At 48.7% G+C, this 21245-nt stretch overlaps 5 protein-coding genes across 5 annotated transcripts; 3 read left to right on the top strand and 2 right to left on the bottom strand.

Moving 5' to 3' along the window:
• Positions 1-948: 948 nt before the first annotated feature.
• cch1 (Calcium-channel protein cch1) lies at positions 949-7564 on the top strand (the record flags this gene model as incomplete). Its single annotated transcript, XM_014688376.1, has 5 exons — positions 949-2544; positions 2607-4982; positions 5058-6820; positions 6877-6966; positions 7060-7564. The coding sequence occupies 5 exons, from the start codon at positions 949-951 to the stop codon at positions 7562-7564; spliced, it is 6330 nt and encodes a 2109-aa protein (XP_014543862.1).
• Positions 7565-11311: 3747 nt separating this feature from the next.
• Positions 11312-12535, bottom strand: HIS1 (ATP phosphoribosyltransferase; the record flags this gene model as incomplete). The annotated part of the gene is made up of 3 exons (XM_066131797.1): positions 11312-11682; positions 11805-12344; positions 12427-12535. 3 exons carry the CDS (start codon positions 12533-12535, stop codon positions 11312-11314), a joined length of 1020 nt encoding a protein of 339 aa, XP_065988000.1.
• Positions 12536-15471: 2936 nt separating this feature from the next.
• Positions 15472-16951, top strand: VEL2 (Velvet complex subunit 2; the record flags this gene model as incomplete). Its single annotated transcript, XM_066131796.1, has 6 exons — positions 15472-15623; positions 15693-15747; positions 15805-15884; positions 15949-16214; positions 16294-16630; positions 16693-16951. 6 exons carry the CDS (start codon positions 15472-15474, stop codon positions 16949-16951), a joined length of 1149 nt encoding a protein of 382 aa, XP_065987888.1.
• Positions 16952-18386: 1435 nt separating this feature from the next.
• G6M90_00g109910 (uncharacterized protein) lies at positions 18387-18914 on the top strand (the record flags this gene model as incomplete). Its single annotated transcript, XM_014688379.1, has 2 exons — positions 18387-18619; positions 18698-18914. The coding sequence occupies 2 exons, from the start codon at positions 18387-18389 to the stop codon at positions 18912-18914; spliced, it is 450 nt and encodes a 149-aa protein (XP_014543865.1).
• A 633-nt stretch (positions 18915-19547) lies between these two features.
• HEM12 (Uroporphyrinogen decarboxylase) lies at positions 19548-20958 on the bottom strand (the record flags this gene model as incomplete). Its single annotated transcript, XM_066131795.1, has 5 exons — positions 19548-19621; positions 19697-20087; positions 20189-20724; positions 20805-20846; positions 20904-20958. 5 exons carry the CDS (start codon positions 20956-20958, stop codon positions 19548-19550), a joined length of 1098 nt encoding a protein of 365 aa, XP_065987879.1.
• Positions 20959-21245: the final 287 nt, after the last annotated feature.

The raw sequence follows: 21245 nt of genomic DNA, 5'->3' as shown, positions 1-21245 counted from the left end.
TGGACCAGCGGTGCGTCGACGGTACTGGTGAAGCTCCACAGGCTTTCAAGAAATACATACTCCATGTCCGTATTTATCTAAATACCTACTTAAGTACCTAAGTACCTACCTACCCTAGGTACTTAAGTAGGTAAAGTATGTCGTAGGTAAGCTTGCTGAGCTCACACGTACTTTCATATGCTGGGATGTGTAAGAGTTTGCTGGGACATGCAGCGTATCTACCTAGGCATGTGGACATTATTACGTAGAGTTTAGTTGTTAGTTCAAAGAAGTAAACAAACAAGATATTCCACTTGGCAGTTCTCTCTTCCATTTCTGATGCGGTTGAAGGCTGAAAGTAATAAATCCTATCTAACGGAGGCACGGGTCTTTTATTACTCAATCAATGTTGGTACTACGCCACACTGGCCCCAAGCTAGAGCCCCACACCTGCAGGAAGAACATGGTGCCACGATCAAATGCAGCCGAGTTGAAGCTGCACGTGTGCCAGATGGAATAATAAATGTCCCAGGGGTAGACACCAAGAGACTGTGTCATCATTCGCATCGTCAGTGTTTCGCATTCAGCCCACAAACATTGTTGCATATCAGAGAGCCTTCTGATAAATACGGAGTAGCCGAAGTGCCTTTCATAAAGGGTGACGACGATAGTTCAAGGTAAAAAGTGTCGATCCGAAGCTGGCTTCATCAACTCTCACTTCCACTGGACTTCGTCGCACCACGCGATCTTGCAGATTCAATATCATCGACAAGCAAAGAAGAGCGCTCGTCAACGTTGCTGCACCGCAATTCTAGGCAGTCTCATTACCGTTTTTTAACGCGATCACAGCTGTTGATCATGCTTCTGGCTTCTCCTGGTGCTTCGACACACGCAATCCGTTGATCGTGATGTTCGACTTTTGACTACTCCATCAACGTCGAGTTTGAGCTACTACCAGTTACGCGGTCCATGTCCTCCAACCCCTCAGACGGCAGCCAGGCGCGGCGTCGTCGCTCTATTCCTCTACAGGACTTCCTCCTAACTCCAGGAGGCAATGCAGCTGACTGGCTGCCACCCAGTCATCAGCACGAATCTACATTTGACCGAAGCGATGATAGACATTCACCAGCAGTTCCTGATAATATTCCTGCAAACACGACATATTGGTATGCCTCGCAGAACGGATCCGACAATGGGACAGGTCCTAGTTCGCCTATAGACCCAACGGTTCTGCAAGCCGCCCTTCCGCCCGACTTTCAGACATCTCTCTCAGAACAACATGGCGTCCATGGCTCCCAGTCTGTCGGTACCTTCGTAGGGCCGCCATATATCGAAGAGCCCCCGAGCACCGAGTACGATGATTCCGACCGGATGCCCCTCACCGCCGGAGCACAACCAATATCGGGATCCATGCCAGTTGATGGTCATGATCCTAACATTCGAAGCAGTTTCCAAACTGTGTCAGACTTCGATTGTAACCCAGCCAAAGACCGTCAGTCAAACAACCTAGGGCATCATGTCCAATCTTCTTGCGAAACTTCACCAGGGAGACAACCCAGTTATGGTGGCACTTTAGGCCCTGGTGAATACAGAGTTTCTCGATCTACGTCGCCATCAGGTGCGTTACTCCGCGCCGGTTCGATTGTTCGGGCAATGTCCCAGCGAGTGGTAAATATTAGTGGAGAGAGTGAGCTGCCGGATCACAGGGCATCAAGACCCCAATCACGGTCGCCAAGAGCGTCTAGACATGACCGGGGGAGAAGCCCAGCAGTCTCTATGCTTGTTGATACTTCGTATCAATCACAGACAACGCAGCTTGCGCCAGAGAAGATGGATGCGGTTAGCCAGTATCGACCCTCACTTCCTTATAGCCGACCACCCAATCCCCTCAAAGGCCACTCGTTAGGCATCTTCTCTCCACAAAGCCGGGTTAGGCTCTGGCTGTGTAGCCTACTAGTCAACCCATACACCGAGCCATTCATACTTGTGCTCATCGTTCTGCAGGTCATTCTTCTGGCTGTAGAATCTGGCCCCAGTGTATTTGTCCCAGGGAATGAGCGCCCAGACCGATGGGGGAGGCATATCATTGACTGGATTATGCTTGGACTCTTCATCGTCTTCACCGTGGAGCTTACTGCCCGTATTATTGTTTCGGGTTTCTTTTTTAATGCTGCTGAGTACAGCACCATAGATCGCCAAAAGGGTATTAGGGCTGCCATTGTAGAACAATACAGGACTGCCTTTCGACCCCAACGACAAAAATCCGTAAAGAGCGGCTCACAAACGGAACCACAGCATTCTACCTTCTCCCGCTCCTTTACCACCATGATGCAAAGCCAACAATCGCTACCTTCAACCATTGAAGAGCAGCAGCGCTATCAGCTAGCTCGACGTGCCTTTTTGCGACACTCCTTCAACCGCCTGGACTTTGTGGCGGTTGTCTCGTTTTGGGTTGCATTTGTACTGGGTATTACCGGAATCGAAAGCCGGCACCACATATATGTATTCAAAATGCTCAGTTGCCTCCGAATATTGAGGCTTTTGGCTTTGACCCACGGTACTGCGGTAAGCCCCTTTCCACACTCCTCCTGACCAGTCTCAGCTTTCTAAATATGCCTGTAATGTAGATCATTTTGAGAAGCCTAAAAAAGGCTGCCCCTCTCCTCGTTCGAATTGCGTTCTTGGTCATGTTTTTCTGGCTACTCTTTGCAATCATTGGAATCCAGAGCTTCAAGTCTAGCTTGAAGCGGCAATGTGTTTGGTTGGATCCATCCGACCCTCAGAATATTACAGCAGCGTATACCAATGATATGCAATTCTGTGGAGGTCATTTGGATAATCAGACTGGTAAAATCTTGCCTTGGGTGAAGTTCGGGAGCACCAATTCGCTAGCAAGCCTGGTTAATGGGGCTCGAGATGGCAAGGGATTTATCTGCCCCCGGGGGTCCCTTTGCCTTCAGCAAGAAAACCCGTACGAGGGTACCGTTAATTTTGATAACATTGCCAATTCTCTGGAGCTTGTCTTTGTCATAATGAGCGCGAACACCTTCTCCGACCTGATGTACCACACGATGGCGTCCGACTACCTACAAGCCGCTTTGTTTTTTGGAGCTGGAATAATGATCATGTTACTATGGCTGACAAATTTACTCATTGCAGTCATCACCTCATCGTTCCAAGTCATCCGTGAAGAGAGCAAATCCAGCGCCTTCACAGCGGACAATGAGCCGCCTTTGCCCACTCGACCAGAGGAACGGGTCTGGAAATCACGATTACATCGGATTTATGATCGGACCACGGCTTTCTGGATACTACTTATTACTTTTGCATTGCTTTGCCAGTCTTTGCGCAGCTCTAAAATGTCGCACTCTCGGGAGCAATTCATCCACATAGCGGAGGTGATTGCAACCGTCTTTCTCGATATTGAAATCTTGCTTAGGTTTGCTGCGGACTGGCGTGGATTCTACCGAAGTTGGCGTAACAATTTCGATCTGTTTTTAGCGGTTGTAACGACGATTATACTTATCCCGCCGATTCCAAACACTCGGGCTTATTTATGGCTTACAGTGTTCCAAATTGTTCGAGTGTACAGGATTGTATTGGCGATTCCTGTCACTCGGAAACTCATCCTACTTGTACTTGGAAACGCTGCTGGTATTGCCAATTTGATGCTTTTTGTATTCTTGATGACGTTCCTAGTTGCAATCTTTGCATCGCAACTTTTTCGTGGTCAGATTCCTCAGAGTACGGATAACGGCGAACTGAACAGAATATCATTCTTCACGATTTACAATTCATTCCTGGGGATGTACCAGATTCTATCAAGCGAGAATTGGACCGAAATTTTGTATTCCGTCACGTCCCACACAAAGCAGTTTCATACTGCCTGGATTGGCGCGATGTTTCTCATAGGCTGGTTCATTCTTTCCTTTTTCATCCTGGTCAATATGTTCATTGCTGTCATTCAAGAGAATTTTGATGTCTCAGAAGATGAGAAACGGCTCGAACAGGTCAAGGCTTTCCTGCAGAGGAAGGAACTCGGACACAACCCTAGCAATCTCTCACTCTCGACAATATTTAGCCTAGGAAAATCTCGCCGACGTCGGGACCCATTAGACTATGGGCCAGCGATGATGGAAATGCTTCTCAAAGATGCAGTTGTACGGGACTTCCTAAACGATGAATCCTCAGACTCCGTGCATGAAAATGCAGTCTCCATGCCACAGAGAAGCGCAACTGCATTGTTTGGTAATGATGCCAACCCAGGCATGATTTCCAAGTTATGGAAGCGCCTTCTCAGCAAGTTGATGAACAAAGACCCGAATCCATTTTACTCTAATATCCGATTTGATGGTCCAAATGATACTCTCGATCCACGTCAAATGGCTCGGCAAGCGGTTTCAGCAACATCGGCAAGAAGAAAAGCCCAACGAGAATACCTCTCTCGGCACCCAAGATACAATGATTCGCTGTATATTTTCAAACCGAAACATCCTCTGCGACGTCTTTGCCAGAAGCTGGTTGGCCCTGCGAGAGGTCCTGAAAGATTCGATGGTGTGCAGCCCAACAAAGTAGCCTGGTATACTTTCTCCGCTTTTGTATACGCTGTTGTTGTCGCAATGGTAATTTTGGCTTGTGTTACAACACCACTTTACCAGAAAGAGTATAGGGAAAACCACAGTACAAACACGTGGAACTGGTATGTCTGGACTGATCTCGCCTTTACCTCAGTTTTCACAGTTGAGGCGGCTATAAAAGCAGTTGCGGATGGTTTATTTTGGACACCAAACGCATATATGCGCAGCTCCTGGGGCATGATTGATGGTATTGTGCTTGTGACACTATGGATAAATGTCGTCACACTTTTAATCAATGATGGAGCCATATCACGGGCTGTTGGTGCATTCAAGGCTTTGCGAGCACTTCGACTACTTAATGTCAGCGACAGCGCCAGGGATACGTTCCATTCGCTCATCATTGTTGGTTGGTGGAAATTGATAGGAGTAGGTCTCGCCTTCCCTGTATTTTGCGCTCGTATTAGGTCTCAAACGTATAGCGGTACTGATATCTCGACATAGGCTGCACTTATATCGCTTTCGTTGCTGATACCATTTGCCATATACGGCCTGAACCTTTTCAACGGTCTAATGGTTACGTGCAATGACTCCAACGCCAGCAATACCCTTGATGGATGTTTTGGTGAGTTTAGCAGCACTCCTTTCAAAAGCGATTGGAATATGCTAGCCCCGCGTGTTGCCTCCAATCCTTATTTCAATTTTGACGACTTTGGGTCTTCTCTCTTCACCTTATTTCAAATCGTTAGCCAGGAGGGTTGGACCGATGTTTCGTTTGCTGCCCAAGCTATTGTCAGCAAAGGGATGCAGCCTCAACAATTGGTGGCACAGGGTAACGCACTCTTTTTCGTCGTATTCAACTTGATGGCTACTGTGTTTGTCCTAACCCTGTTTATTTCTGTTTTTATGAGAAATTACACCGAACAAACAGGTGTTGCCTTTCTTACTGCAGAACAACGATCTTGGCTTGAGCTTCGAAAACTGCTACGGCAGATATCGCCATCCAAAAGTTCGTACAGAGAAACTGAGAAGAGCTGGAAGAAATGGTGCCATAAACGGGCCATTGAAAAACGCGGCAAATGGTATCTCGTCATTACCGTCGTTTTGGTGCTTCATCTTGTCTTGCTGATGACCGAGTTCAGCTCAGAGCCATTCTGGTGGACTAAAACTAGAGAAATTTTGTTTCTGCTCTTCATCCTGACATATGCCAGTAACATTGCTGTTCGAGTCACTGGTCTTGGATGGACTCGATTTCGAAAAAGTTCTTGGGATCTTTATTCGCTTATCACTGTTTCGGGGGCGTTTGTGGCTACGCTGGCATTGATGATTGCCGACTCTACAGCTGACGCGTCGGTCCAACTGCACAAATTCTTCCTTGTGGCAATTGTGTTGCTATTGATACCGAGGAATGACGCCCTGGACCAATTGTTCAAGACTGCAGCGGCCAGCTTGCCAATTATAAGCAATTTGTTGGCCACCTGGCTAGTCTGTTTTCTTGTCTTTGCCATCGCAATGACACAAGCATTTAGCCTTACGCGGTTTGGGGACGAAGAAACGAGCGACATCAACTTTCGCAGTGTCCCAAAAGCCTTAATTCTCCTGTTCAGGATGAGCTTGGGAGAGGGCTGGAACCAAATCATGGAGGATTACGCTGAAATTCGGCCACCCCTCTGTGTTGAAGAGAGTAAATTCTTCGACAGCGATTGCGGTAGTAAGGCGTGGGCCCGCTTTCTATTCGTTGCGTGGAATATCATTAGCATGTATATTTTTGTGAACCTGTTCGTGTCTCTTATTTATGAAAGCTTCAGCTACGTCTATCAACGATCTAGCGGCATGGCCGTGGTTGATCGAGATGAGATACGGCGATTCAAAGAAGCGTGGCGGAGCGTGGACCCAACCGGAACTGGTTTCATCTCCAAAGAACAGTTTCCGCGCCTGCTTGGAGAGCTCTCGGGCGTATTTCAGATGCGAATCTACCAGCCGGAGGATTCTATTGGACAAATATTGGAGGACGTGCGTGGCGACTCTAAATCAACCCGGCACATGTCCATTGCTACGGCAAACTTTTACAATGACATCGACGTAGACAGGCTTAACCAGAGACTGGCTAAGCTCGACGTCGAGAAGATTCGCGAGCGTCGCCGCCGATTCAAGATATTCTTTGGGGAAGTGCTGGTATCCGCGGATCCAGACAGAGGTATTGCTTTTACGGATGTCCTATTGATCCTTGCTCATTACAACATTATCAATGACAGCAAGAGCTTGAAGTAAGACATTGTTCACAGGCCTAAGGTGTTTGCGGCTGTGCTAACATATTGCATAGACTCGAAGAATTCTTGCGACGCCGAGCTCGGCTGCAACGTGTTGATGAAGAAATACGGCGGAAGGTGGTCCAAGGCTTTTTTGATACACTGTGAGAGACACCCTTACCCAGTAGCTACAAAACAAGATGTCTCGTCGAAAGGCAAACACAATAAAGTGCATGAGCTAACTCAGCCTTCCTCAGTTACTGGTCAAGAAGATTCAAAAAGCACATGGAGAAGAAGCATGCATCTCGTATGTCAGTGATCCCGCAGCTTGCGATACCACACATCCTTGTCGACGACAAGCTTGGCGGCAACTTGACGAAGAACCAGGGAAGGGAGGCAGCCTTTCCAGAGCAGCCTCGGTGGACACAGCTGAGCGCAGGGGAGGGAGCTGGTCAGCAAGCTCCATCAGAGTCAACCCATCTCAGCCTTCATGACGCAGTATACGAGCACCCTCTTAGTCGTACTCGGTCATCTCAAACTACTACTTCGCGTCAAGACACCTCCTTTGGGTTTAGTTTCGAACTTTACGAGCCCGAATTCCATACTCCAGATGTGTCCCAAGGAAGCCGTCGTGGAAGTGCAACCAACCCAATGGAGGCTCGCGATATGCTTGATGATTCTGTGTGGATGGAAAGTATCAGAAGGAGTGCGACGTTACGGAAGCCCGATAGGGGATCATACCGCTTCGGGGATCTTGGGTAAAAAGGAATCCGGCGCGAGATCGGATGGTATAGATTGATGCAAACAATCACACATAAGGGAACTCGCTATGTGTGAGATGATAGCGGCAACAGTGTTGACCTTAGTACATGCATGAAGAAAATCAATTACTTGGTTTTTTTATTTCATCTTACTCATTACTAGTATCATTAGTAGGGGGTCTCAGGGCACAGGCATGACGTATCGACGCATCGTGGTAGAGGTATAAAATAATTAATATGTCATTTACCTGAACACGTCAGGTATTATTATTATGCAAGGTGGGACGCTTGAATACAAGGTATCCTTATGAAAGGGAAAGCAGTGGCTCCCAATTGAGGTGTGGTTTATGGGCATTGGACGAAATTCGGCTATGCAAGGTCTTAAACTATGCGCATCGTCAACGTGTCTTCATTCTGTGATGCATTCACAGTAGGTATGACTCTGGGTTACATGGGCTCACCACTCCGCAGCACCGAATGCTTGGTTTTGACATCTCGATTCGTGCCTGCATCCACTCCTGCTGCACGGCTGCTTCATACCATTGATGCGACACCGAAGCAACGCTGGTTTCAGTTTCGGTGATCGCAGGGGCGCGGCCAGGGTTTTGGCGTTGAATTGTCTCCTGAATGCAGGGCGACCCTGAAACCGAACAGGGGATGATAACGTACATAATGCCCTCATCCCAAAAAGGCTCATACATGGAGGGCTTACAATTGATGTGCTTCGACACCCGTTCACAGGGATACGACCCTGACGCGACTTGTGATCCATTGTACTGTCGGGAATCTCGGGGCATTCCGCACCAAAATGGGATGTGGTGTAGCATTCATTTATGCCCCCCTTTGCCAGCGGGGCATTCCTCTGGCATTAGACGTCGGACTATTTGGGCACCTGTCAATAACCCAAACGGTTTGATTGTCAAGGGAAGCAATACTCGCTAGGTCCTATATTGTACGTGCTGGGTTTGGACAAGTCGTCCCGCACTTGGCCTGTGTTAATAAGAGGTTCCCCCTCCCTTACGCGCGTTGAGACCACTTTCAACTCAATCAATTCCATCCAGATGATCAGAAGAAGAGAAATCAACCACGAGCTAGACAGGCTCTGCTACATTCATTCTTTTTCTATTTATGACTGCGGCCCCTTGATTACCCTAGCTCTTACGGGACCGTCTTGAACGACCACGTACGAGACACGAATATATTTAAAGATCGAACAACCTCTTTGGTTTTGTGGTCTTGTCCCCGACTACACTCAGTCTTCGCCACCTTCAAAATATCTCCCTCATATCAGAAACAGAGTGTTCAGCAGTGTTCTGTATAGCGGGACATACTCAACTGGACATCTATCAAAGAACAGGCTTTCGGTCTGATATTCTCTTCTCGCTGGCGAGTCTTTTTTTTCTTCGTATTTGCAGTACGGCCTTGTTCTTCTCATTACAATGCCTTACCTTCGATTCCAGCCTTCCACCTCGGATGGCCAACTACGAAGTCAGAGGCTTTCAATCCAGTCACGTCTGTCAACAGCCTCCTCCCACGAAAGCACCAACAAGTCGAGTGTTATACAAACCACAGAAAGCCCCGTAAACGCCATTATATCTCGTCAGTCATCTATGTCTATACTTGAAGAAGAGCGGAGACACTTTCCTACCGGCCTAAGTGTTTTGGAGCCCCGTCCCTTAATATATTGGAGTAGTTTAGAAGAAAGGATCCAATCATGCTCTATTTAAAAGTTCGTTCCTTATCCTGGGGGGGAATGCGGGGTGTTTTGGGATCTATATTTCATTGAAGGTTCCCATCCCGTTGATGGGTTTGCGAGCTCTTGTCATTTTCGAAGGCGTCGGTGTTTTCCCCCACAAGATACAACCGGCGGTTCATCAGTCTCAAGTACACATGCACTCCATATATATGTAAATATAATTATCGTCACGGGAAACTTATGGCTTATGCCATTTTCTCTTCTCCCGATTTCTGTGCAAATACATCCTGCTTGAACTATCGTGACGTAGCTTGATTAGCTTACACTCTCAATCCAGGTGCGATCCAAAAAAATTTTCATAAAAAAAAAGGCAACAAAAGCCAGGAATGCCACGATGATGACATTGATTCAAAAACCCGAAAGTCACCGCCTGCATATGCCCCTATTATGTGCGCAATTTTCGTCACCTCCGTAATTAATGTCTGTGATGCGAAGAAAAGTTTGAAGAGTCGCCATTGTTGCCCGCTATATATGCCGAAAGGGCATTTCACGATGTTAGGAGTACCATCGTTGATAAAGAGCTTTAGCCAGGTGCCATAAAACCCAAGTGATAATGGCTAAGAAGACGGCCAAGAATATGATGATTCTGTTGCGACCTCTGAATGCCTCTTCGGCTTCCAATTTCATGATTCGTCCTTGCTTAGTATGGTAATGCCACACCTCTTCGTCGTAATGATGAGGACCTTGCGATCTGACGCGTATATCAGTCGCATATGGCTGTGGCCGGAATATCACATGGTGAAGTAATGTAGGCAAGCGTCCTGATGCCTCGGTATGATTGCGTACCCTCATATAGGAGTACTCAAGGTCGACTATAACAAGAGATAACAGGAAGGAGACAAAGTTTATTGGAGTCATAATAATCTATACATTAGTTAGACGCCAAAGGTCTTATTTCCAGGCTACGGCCACATTGGATCATCCTAGAATCGAGCCATACCGTGTATACAGAAGACGCCCCCCACGAGAGGCGAGACTCCGCAACCTTGCGCCCATGGGCCAAGTCACCATCTGACATCGCAGAGGTTGTAGTACTGTAAGCCGAGAGAAGTAAACAAGGGTGATGAAGACTTGCCCTCGAGGCAAGCACTGCAACTGCAATGTGCAGCTCCAGAAAATGCAGATACCGATCAAGACCGCATCTGTGAGCTGTGTATTTGAATGGCGAACAAAGTCATCAGCGCTGACTATGCTGAAAGAAAGATACAAGCAATGGTACTCTGGTCCTCAGAGCTGGTCAGGCGTAACTTTGCTGCCGTGCCGTCCTCACATGCCTACTTAAATACGCAACGCTTTGCTGGGAACAACCGCCCTTCCGTATCATCCGCCGTTGTGGCGAAAGACGAACAACCTCGACTAACCATGACGAGCCGGTGGGCCGTGTTAAGAGCTTGCCGACCCTATGGTGCGCGAAACCCAAAATGGCACGAAGTGTGGCTGAATTCGGTCCTCTGGTTTGGCAACTCGTGGGTTCTACCGCAGGGTGCTACGGCCAGGGTGACTATTTGCATCCTCGCAATTAGAACTGCCATTTTCCTGTGACAAAGGGACTGGACCCAGGATGAACAGAGCCGGGGTGTCAGTTGTGCGTCCGGAAGCCCTGCTTGTTACATCCTCTCATTATGACAAAAGGCGGCGGATCAGATAACTGACGACATGGAGAAGCGAGCAGCTTCCTATAGAGTCTGTGTTATTTATGTGCGTGGCCATCATCACTCTTGGCATAGAGGCAGTGTTTACGGGTCATATACGTCAATTAGCTGGTCGCCCGGTTCCAGCTTGCGGAATTATGGGAGAGGAATCTATTTAGTTTAGTGTCCCAGGGTCTTTCCAGCACTAGGTCCCCAACTCTTGCCAAACCAGGTTTAATAAGACTGCAGCTTGGCCACTTATTTCTGTCCTTAACCTATTGAGCCAATTGCGAACAATGATTGTGAAGGAAGTACGGACTACGATTCAATAACAACCGTTGCCGTCCAGATAGCGACAGTCTCATCGCGTGTTGTGGATATCGAGGACGAGAATATCGTGCGCGCCAACCCGAGTCAAGTCGTCCATTACGAGAGCAATCCTTTTCTTTTCCACCATAGAGCTGACTGCAACCCATCCTTCAGCGTCAAGAGTGGTGATTGTAGGCGCTCTTTTACCGGGGGTTATTTTACTAGCATCCGGAAGCCGCGATCTCTCGATATTGTACTGGCACAACACGTATCGTTGAGCAGCAATGACTCCTCGGATTCTCGAAGCAATCAGGTCAACCATGTCCGCGCTTGATGGGGACCGAGACTTGACAAGCACAGCAGTCGATTCCACAACAGTGTCTATAGCCTTGAGGCCAGCAGCACGCATGGTTTCGCCGGATTCTGCAGGCCACATGTCAACACTGTCATTGTACGATACCCCGTGTCCTAAGGATAAGCACAAAAGCAACCAAGACATTTTGATGGTGATGGTATTGGTTAGGCGTTTTGCAGCTCAAACTTACCAACAAGATCAACAATTCCGTCAGCGACTCCCAAGGCACAAGCGGCTTCAACGCTGCCGCTCAGCTCAACAATCTTGGTCTGCGGTTTTCGCCTAGGACCGGGTGAAGAGTCATCGCCAGCACCTTTAGCTTCTAGTCGAGCAAAATATTCGGCAGCCAGGTGCACGAAGCTTGTACCAATAGTTTTACCAATCAGGTCTTGACCGGTAACGTATTCACCCTTCTCTGGGACTTGTACTTGGAGCTTGCATGCGCCGAATCCCAGCTCCATAACCATCTCACAGTCTGGCGTCTCGTCTATGTCCACACCGCTGCTTGTCACCGCACGCACAGACGCATCATGTTCTTTGACCTGGTCCCATCCTGTGATGCCCAAATCAACGCGGCCCTGGCCGACAAAGGTTGGAATGTCCGCTGCGGGCAAGAATATGAGTGCAATTGGCAGATTTTTGACGAGAGCGATATCAAGTCGGTTTTCGCGGCGGAATTGGATATCGGCACCTTCTAGCAAATTCAGCGCAGCTTGGTTCAACCGGCCCTCTACATCCATGGAAGTCAGCCATTGAAGATTTCACCCACTATGCTAGCGAGCGACACAAATTTCAAGTATAATACCACTCACTCTTTGGTACCGCGAACAAAAGGCGACCCTCGAGGCTGGGTTGAGGAAAGGTCGGGTCAGCAAGACTGATTGATACAGCGACGGTATCGCGGAAAAAGCAGCTCCGCATGGTGGGCGTTTGGGGAAGAGAAGAAAAGAGTCATGGCGGCACCAGCTAGAAAGTAGATCTGTCCGTACTTACTGGTTGACTAGATCCATATTCTGTTGCAGAAGGAATCTCTCCAGTCTAGGTCGCGCAAGATTGATGATGAGCGGAAATTGGAGGAATCACTAGCTCATGGAGGGGCGGCAGCGGTTTTTTCTTTTGCCGCAGCCAGGAGAGTTCCGAACGCGGGGCAGGTATTATGACTGGACCTCATCCATCGAACAACACACACAATGTCAGCACGACACACATTTCGGCAGTGAATACTCCGTATTGGGCAAAGAACCGATGTGTTGGCGCATTAGCATCCCTCGCCCCCTTCCCTGACACAATCCAGCAGCAGGAGGCTAAATGGAGCAGTCAGACTGCCCAGATGCCACATGCAACATCAGGCACGCGGTTGATGACAAAGTCTGGAAACTGACTATGGAGTGAAACAGCGATATCGTGAAGGCAAAGCCTTTTGGCAGTGTACCTATCACCATTACGTACCTATGTATGTAGTATATACATCAAACATTCAATAGTTCCATTGCCCACCTAGATAGAACCTACCAGGTCTGGCAGCTTTGATCCCTCTTGGACAAGTCTCGAGACTGTCTCCGTTGTTCCCCGCGGGTAGTACTACAGCGATGTAGCAGACATACTGTATTAAGCAATACGTAGTAGGCATCCAATAAGGGACACCTGCCCATCAGAAGAGTGTTTCATCCTACCAGCTCGAGGGTAGATAGGTTCAAGTTTTACCTTTAATTGCAGCTGGGTAGACACGCCAGACGACAAGATCGAAGTTTTCTGTAGAGGACCAAGAATGGCCGCAACTCCAACTTGGAGACTTGTTTGGGCCAATACTTGGCTAGCGTCCTGGCATGTGTCCTTGCATGTGGTTAAATCATGCCTGGCCCCCAGTAACCTGAATCCACAGTTGACCCTTTGTGATTGACCCTTTGCGATTGACGTTTGGCGTCGTCTCTCACAGACCTCCAGGGCTACCTAAGCGGTATGTAGTGTGAATGACTTTAGGGTTGCGGGCATTGATTTTGCTTCCGATATCCGCAAGTAGTTATCATTGCGCCTAGGAGCCAATCCGTGGGACGAACCGTCCATTCAATGCATGTGATCATTATCCTTGCTCTCTCGACCACCTTGTCATGTAACTCATGTTCCATGTTCCACCACAACCAATCCAAAACCCTAGTTCAATCCTCCAGCCACCATCTTTCATGCTCCAAATATCAATGCCCGCATGGTGGTTGCCGTAAATTGGCTCCAGATCCACATGCACACTCGCACTTCCGGGGCTCTTTTTCTACTATTACTACTAGTACTGCGCACCAACATGGCACTGGGGTAATATTTATTGATGCTACTAGTACTTACCAACCTAGTCATTGCCTAGGCCCGGAGGGAGTGCAAGCATTTTTTTATCGTCCGAGGGAACCGTCGAGGGCAAGCCAATGGCGTGTTCATTGGTTTGATGGCCAACCGGTGCACATGTCCTACATAGTCGATTTTGACAGCCTAGGCGTCCACGGCACATCCGTTCACGGCTCAGTTTGGCGCTCTACTGGCAACTGGAGACGGACCAGCAGTTATTTGACGCCACATGAGCAACGTTCTCTGGCCGCCAAACGGAAGCCCAACACGGCCTCAACGTGACGCGGTTGGAAGCGCCAGCTACCTCTGGATTGGGAAGCTGGAAAGCACTGGTCAGGGTCCCTCAGTAAGCGAGTAAGAAGCTCCAGTCTAGAGCACACTGTAGGTCTCAAACCCGGCCATCACAAGGTACCTTCAGCAGTCAAATGCTTGACATCTTCCCAGTGTGCCAAAAGTGCTGGGTCAACATCGAAAGCGCATCCGCTCGGCGGCTCCGTCTTTTGGGCGAGCGCCACCTCCAAGCATCTGGACGCCAACTGATTGAACTGGACTGGTTATGCCGCCGGCGTAGTGCTCCAGAAACCACCATTTGAACCATTAGTACATATCTCGCTTCTCCACAACATTCAAAGTTGCAAAAGCATCATTGATCCATCTCGCCCGCGGCTGGTCGCTGGTGTCACTCCAGTCCCCCTGTTTGGTTGGCTGGCTTGGTCTGCCTCGAAATAATCTGTCGTACTGTGGGCACTTGAGGGGTCTTGTTCCCAACGTGTCGACCAGTCCAAGATTTGCCCAACATCAAGCCATTTATGATATCTCGACCCTCTACTCCGTATTTCGTTCCCTTCCACGCAGGTCGCCCTCCTGTCGCAGTCCTTCGCGACACGGGATCCAAAAAAAAAAGCCTCCGTTTTCTTTCATTTAACCTACCCAGGCCGAGCCCGATCGGCCTCTAGTATGAAAGCGGCAAATTCCCTGCAACTTCGACTGATAATAGCTCACTCGAGCGCCCAACACCACCACCAATATCTCGACTGCCGCGCTGCGCCGTGACATCGCAAACCTCTAGCTCGCGATTGCGAGCACGGCTACAAAGGCTGTATAGTTTCCGCCATCCTTTTTCTCGATATTGCAACGCTCTGTGTATACAGTCTCTCTCGGGCTCCGACGAAATGGGGTCGACGTACCCTCCTCCCTCAGACATGTCGCAGCAGTTACCTCTTCCAGGCGGCTCGTACCCGCCGCCAGGTTCAACTGCTGCCTCAAGCCACCAGACCACCGGCCATTCAATGTATGGCTATCACAGTCACCATAACCACCAGCAGCATCAACAGTTACCGCCATCGCAGCCTCGTCCTTCACAGCTCAGTGCTCACGACGTACATCATCAACGACCTGGCAGCCAGTCACAAAGTCAACCCCCTCATCATTCGCACCCAAACCCACAACCTCATCAACTCTCTCAACATGTCCAGTCGCACCCTTCTCATCCGCTTTCCCACCACCAACTTCCCCCGTCACAAATGCAACCTCCTTCACGTTCCAGGCAAGATGACACACAGCCAGCATCTGCTGGTGGTGTAACCTCAACACCCGCAGGGAAACCTCTTGGGAATCCCCAGCAGATATTGAGCCCGTTCTCGAAAATTGACGACGTGACTGGTCGCAAGTACCAGTACGTATTACTAGGTCTATCTTATTTATTTCTTTACATCCGATGGGAGATACTGATACAGGCTCACAGACTCGACGTTGTTCAACAACCCCGACGAGCGCGAATGTGCGGTTTCGGCGATAAGGTAAAGACACCGTTTTGCCATCATTATGTCTTTTGTTGGCTTCCTAACTAGACTCAGGATCGACGTCCTATCACTCCACCTCCGTGTGTCCGTCTAATCATTACAGATATTGCCACTGGCAAAGAAATTGATTGCAAGTGCGCCTTCCCTCCGGTGAGCTAGCTCCTCTAGTGATCTCGCCAAACTTACACTTTTTTTTAGTGACATCGACCACTCCATGTTTGTCCTCAACGTTGATCTCTGGAATGAAGACGGCACAAAGGAGGTCAACCTTGTTCGCTCCTCCACAGGCAGCCCTTCGATCTCATCGACTACACCTTACTCATATACCACCTTAAATGGAGGTGATACCGGGATGGCCCCGTACACGCAACATGTCCTTCCATCTAATCGCGACCAATCGTACAATACACCCCCCACTGTCGGTTACGGTCAGGACTATCAGATACAAGGTGGATACGGCCAAGGTGCGTATACGTTTGTGTCCTAATGACTGCCAAATGGTAGCCACGAAGAAGTAGATACATCTGAACTTTTTGTCTACAGCGCCGCCCTATCCTTCAAATGGCTCATATGGCCCACCACAGCAATATTTCCCTCATCACCAATCATACCGCCCTGAGGGGAATGTCACACCTCTACCTTCACAGTCGAATGTTTCTCCGTATACTAGAAATGGTTCTACCGGCCCAACGGGCTATGTTCAAGACCATAATCCTATGGCGAGGATGGCAATGGTTGGCGGACAGCCACAAGGCATGTTTACTCGAAATCTGATCGGCAGCTTGGCAGCTAGTGCATTCCGTCTTAGCGACACTCATGATCGTATCGGAATATGGTTTGTTCTTCAAGATCTCAGTGTCCGGACAGAAGGGCCCTTCCGGTACGAATACCCATGGATGATTTAGTCTTTGTCAACGCATTAACTTAATTTTACTTCCACAGCTTGCGGTTCTCTTTTGTAAATGTCGGGCCGCCAGATGGCACCCCTCGCGATTCTGGTGCCCCAAAGATCAACAAAAACAGGGCCCCAATTTTGGCGTGCTGTTTTAGCGACGTGTTCAATGTATATTCGGCCAAGAAGTTTCCCGGTGTTTGTGAAAGCACGCCATTGAGCAAGACATTTGCCACTCAAGGAATTAAAATACCAATTCGAAAGGACTCGAATGTCAAAGGTGGTGACGACGACGACTACGGCGACTAGTGTCTTCCGTCAATATTCGCGGAGACAATGGGATAAACAAACATATGCGGAGAGACAAACTCAAGCTCCTCATTTGGTGTGTAGGTAGTTCTTGCAGGCGTTCCTGGCCATTTGGAGAGAGGTGGGAGGCGAATATGCCAAGGGGATAGACAGAAAACGAGTGAGGAACGAAATATGCTACGTTGCGGAAAATACCGGCTTATGCTTAGCTATTTATTCGGTGGAATTGTAAGTTGTAAGTTGCACGAAGGCTTCCAGATAATATTATGCTATTGGGAAAAGGAATGTGTTGGTTTATTCATTTCACTGTGAGTTTCTTTTTTACGACCAGATTTCAGGTACAATATCAAAAAGATTTTGCCTACGCTTCCTGCGATGCCATGGATCAGTGCGTTAGTATACGTCATACGAAATTCCCCAACGGCATTCTATGGGCCATCTAGCATCTCTGCTCCCAAGCAATATATATATGCCTACCTTCTGGGAACTCAAGTCCACAGGTAATCCTCGTTTTCTACATAGGTAGGTATGTATCGTATATTCCAGATGCTATAATTCACAATGAAAACAGGCGAAGGTGATCAATGGCTCTAGGACGCGTCGGTAGACGGACAGACTTTTGAGGATGTGAATTATCGAATCTCCTTCGCCTTATAGCATTAGTAATTCGTCAGTGCGCAGGGCAAGGAGCCATCATATGAATGCCCAATAGGTGAGGTCCAATGTGATGCCAATTAAGGTCTTGCCCACAGCACGTATACCAAATCCCTAGGTCTACAACAGCATCACCACGTGCTCCATGGCTTCGGATTTTATAGTTCACATAGGCGAGTAGTCTCCGACTATATTTTATTGGCCACCTAGGGATACTCGTAGTTGCATGTTCAAGGCAATGGGAGGAACTTCAAAGGGGGGGGGGGGGTTGTCAAGATCAACCAGACTCGGTCAGTTGACGTTAGGAGCTCACTTACAAGCAACATAGCGCTAGTCCTAAAGGACGCTGTGACAAATGGCTGACTCCTTGTCGGCGCAAGGAACCACCAAACCAAGCCGATGAAGGCAGTATGCGCAGGCCATCCTCCATCCAAACGGCCTGGAACCGTCAACTGGTGTGCAGCCACTTGCACCACCAGGAAGCGGGCACCTACCTGGTCGAATATTAATTTCTTCCCCTAACCCTGCCCCCCGACCTGCAGTCGCCAGACCTGCCTTGTTAGACCTCTTGACCGGTCTATTGGCCATCTCGACGCTTTTTGAAACCTATTATTATCATTGTACCCGCGCGATTAAGCTCGAGGTGTCGAAGTGGCGAGGAGAGTTGCCCGCTGCCCTGACAGCTTAAGGGATCATCGTTTTCAAAACACCAACCGTCTCGCGCTCGCTCTCGAGTTTGCCCTCCTGCGGTTGCGAGAATTTTCCAACAAGAAGCGAAAACATGGCACAGAAAAATGAAGCCAGCAGATCGCCAGTGACACCCCAGCTGTCCTCCCACGGCCGTGGTGGCGCCGGCAACATGGTTGACTCTTCCCAATCATCAAAACTTCATCCATCAGACCTCGAGACACCGGTACTAAAGAATCCGGTCGTCACCACGGGTCGCGGTGGCACGGGAAATATGGCTAAGAATGCTGACCCTCGTGAGACTCGGCGAAGACAGGATGTTGGAGCGTAAGTAGACGGCAGACGATGAGCCCCTATCCAGACCAGCGTCGACCGTTTCGGCTTACACATGTCCTCTTTCGCCAGGGTTCCAAGACGATACAGCTCCGGTGCCCAGCATTCCGGCCGTGGTGGTGCAGGCAACGTGTTTCGTGAAAACGAGGACTCGGGCGAACTAGGCCGTAAAATCAGCAGGGACCAAGCTGTGACGGATGATGCTCCTAGTCGTGACGCCGTTCCGAGTCCGGATCCTGATGCGACTTCTAATAAACGCAAGAATTGGCTCTTTGGGAAAAGGCCATAGGATTGAGTTCTCTGCTTTATTGCTACAGGCTTCGTGTCCTAATGCATTACCATTTGAAATGGCACCACTGCTTTGTTCTGTCACGCGCAAATTTTTTCTGTCTGATGCTATCCCTCAGGATGAAATAGTTCTCAGATTCTGTTTTTGTCTTAAGACTTACGAGACTATGAGTGCGGAGCGTGGATTTGCGGTTTGGTACGGTTTTGCTATTTTATTTGCTTGGCTTTGGATCTTGGTGTTGCGCATATGATATTTAAAAGACGTTCTGTGTGTTTCAAAGTTGGCCTTGGTACTTATCACGGCAGCATGACCAGAGCGGATGCAAAACGGATCGGCATATATCACAGGGACTGGGTGATGCCAGATTTGGCAAAAGAGGACGAAAGCAATATGCGACTGTTTCCTCATCATTTAGAAAATTTAAAAAGGTTCTATGTCAAGTTTAAATTGCTTTTCGGTATGTCGGACCCTTATAGTGGAATGGTCCAAATCGACTCGATATACTTATTGCACTGGTGTGAATGTACCTTGTGCCTTGTACCCTCCCAGCTTCCTGGACTCATCTGTGTGTGTCAAATGGACTAACAGCGTTCTAGTTGAAAGTCACGACAGGAAGTGACCAGGAGCAGATACTCAACTTTTTGTCAGCCTGTGAATCTCCTCGAAAAAGTGCTTCAAGTTGTCAGGGTCGACGCCAGGTGTAATACCTGTGCATGGAATATGGTTAGCTTTGCGCAGATCAGACGGCCAACATAGGTTATTAGTTTCTGCTTGTGCCATACCGTGTCCTAAGTTGGCAATCCAGCCCTTCTTTTCGACCCAAAATCCTTTGACCATTTGTTCCACAGCCAGTGTTATCGCTTCCTTAGTTCCATACAAGACACCAGGGTCAGCGTTGCCCTGGAAGACTACATTGCGTGATCCGCGAGTCCTGAGAGCCGCTACAGGGTCTTGGAGCCAGTCCATGCCCACAACGTTGTATCCTAGATTGCATACAGAGTCCAAGGCATACCATGCACCCTTAGGAAAGACGGTCATAGGAACACGATCCAGTCCCAAGCTCTTCAGCTTGCTCGGGAGCTTCTGTGCAATGTGTGACAGGTAAGGCTCGGAGAACTCGCGGAACGACGATGGAGACAGCTCTCCAGCCCAAGAGTCGAATACCATGACCATCTGAGCAAAGAAGAAGGCAAGATGTTAGTCTATGAGAGCAATTCAGCTATTAATGGCGGAGTTCAACAAGAGCGGCCGTGCCCCGTCGGCTTTTATCATACCTGTGCACCAGCCTCTACTTGACGGGCCAGATGATCCACGCATATATCTGCAATCTTTGAAAGAAGCCTCTTGCTTTCCTCAGGGTATTTGTATATCCAAGTTTTGCTGTGAGCAAATAGTTTAGTGCCACCACCTTCAACCATGTAGCAAAAGAGAGTCCAAGGAGCACCGCAGAAACCAATCAGAGGTACTCTCCCAGCGATTTTCTTTCTCGTAAGTGTGATGGCTTTGTAGACGTAGTCCAACTCTTTTGCCACCTGCACGTCTCTGTTGAGAACTTGGTCATATTGGCCATCCTTGGGAGTCTTCAATGGATTAGGAAAGTGCGGGCCCTTCTTGTCTACCATCTCGACCTCCATTCCCATTGCCTGTGGAATGACTAGAATGTCCGAGAAAATGATTGCGGCATCCAGTAATCCAGCAAAACGTTCAACCGGTTGAAGGGTTAGCGTCGACGCAACCTCCGGATCCCGGCAGCACTCGAAGAAATCGCGATTTCCTTTCGCTTCATGGTATTCGGGAAGATAACGGCCAGCTATAATTCTTTATCAGTGAATCAATTTTCGTAGCATGATTTGCCGCGGATGGTAGTGCTCAAAGACTGCCGGTACTGACCTTGCCGCATCACCCACATTGGTGGGCGTTCAACCTCTTGGCCTACACATTACGTCGTCAATATTGCCTTCACATATTCGCATAATGACACTTGCCTACCCCATGCTGCCCGAAGTAAAAGATCGTTCTTCAATGGCTCAAAGGAATGGTCCATCGTGACAGGAGCTTCCAACAAGTCGCAATTGCGGAGGCAATGAAAGATGCAAGTCACCCCACCGGCCCTTATTAACCTGTTCAACGAGGGGCAGCTAGCTTATCGGCGTTGATGACACCCGACTGCCGCGTCTCACAACGGAGCTTTTCGGCCCGGCCATTTTCTAGGAACGTCAACACTAGATGGATGCTCATTACGGAGTACTCGATGCAAATCTGCTAAGCGAAGGGTTCACGATACAGCCAATATATGTTGATTCGCATAGCTACCTACCACTTATTGCCGAT

Source organism: Metarhizium brunneum, chromosome 7 (genome assembly GCF_013426205.1).
Source record: "Metarhizium brunneum chromosome 7, complete sequence".
In the NCBI taxonomy this organism is placed as follows: Eukaryota; Fungi; Ascomycota; class Sordariomycetes; order Hypocreales; family Clavicipitaceae; genus Metarhizium; species Metarhizium brunneum.
The sequence above is the reverse complement of the archived record's forward strand: the minus strand, read 5'-3'. Positions and strand labels throughout refer to the sequence as shown.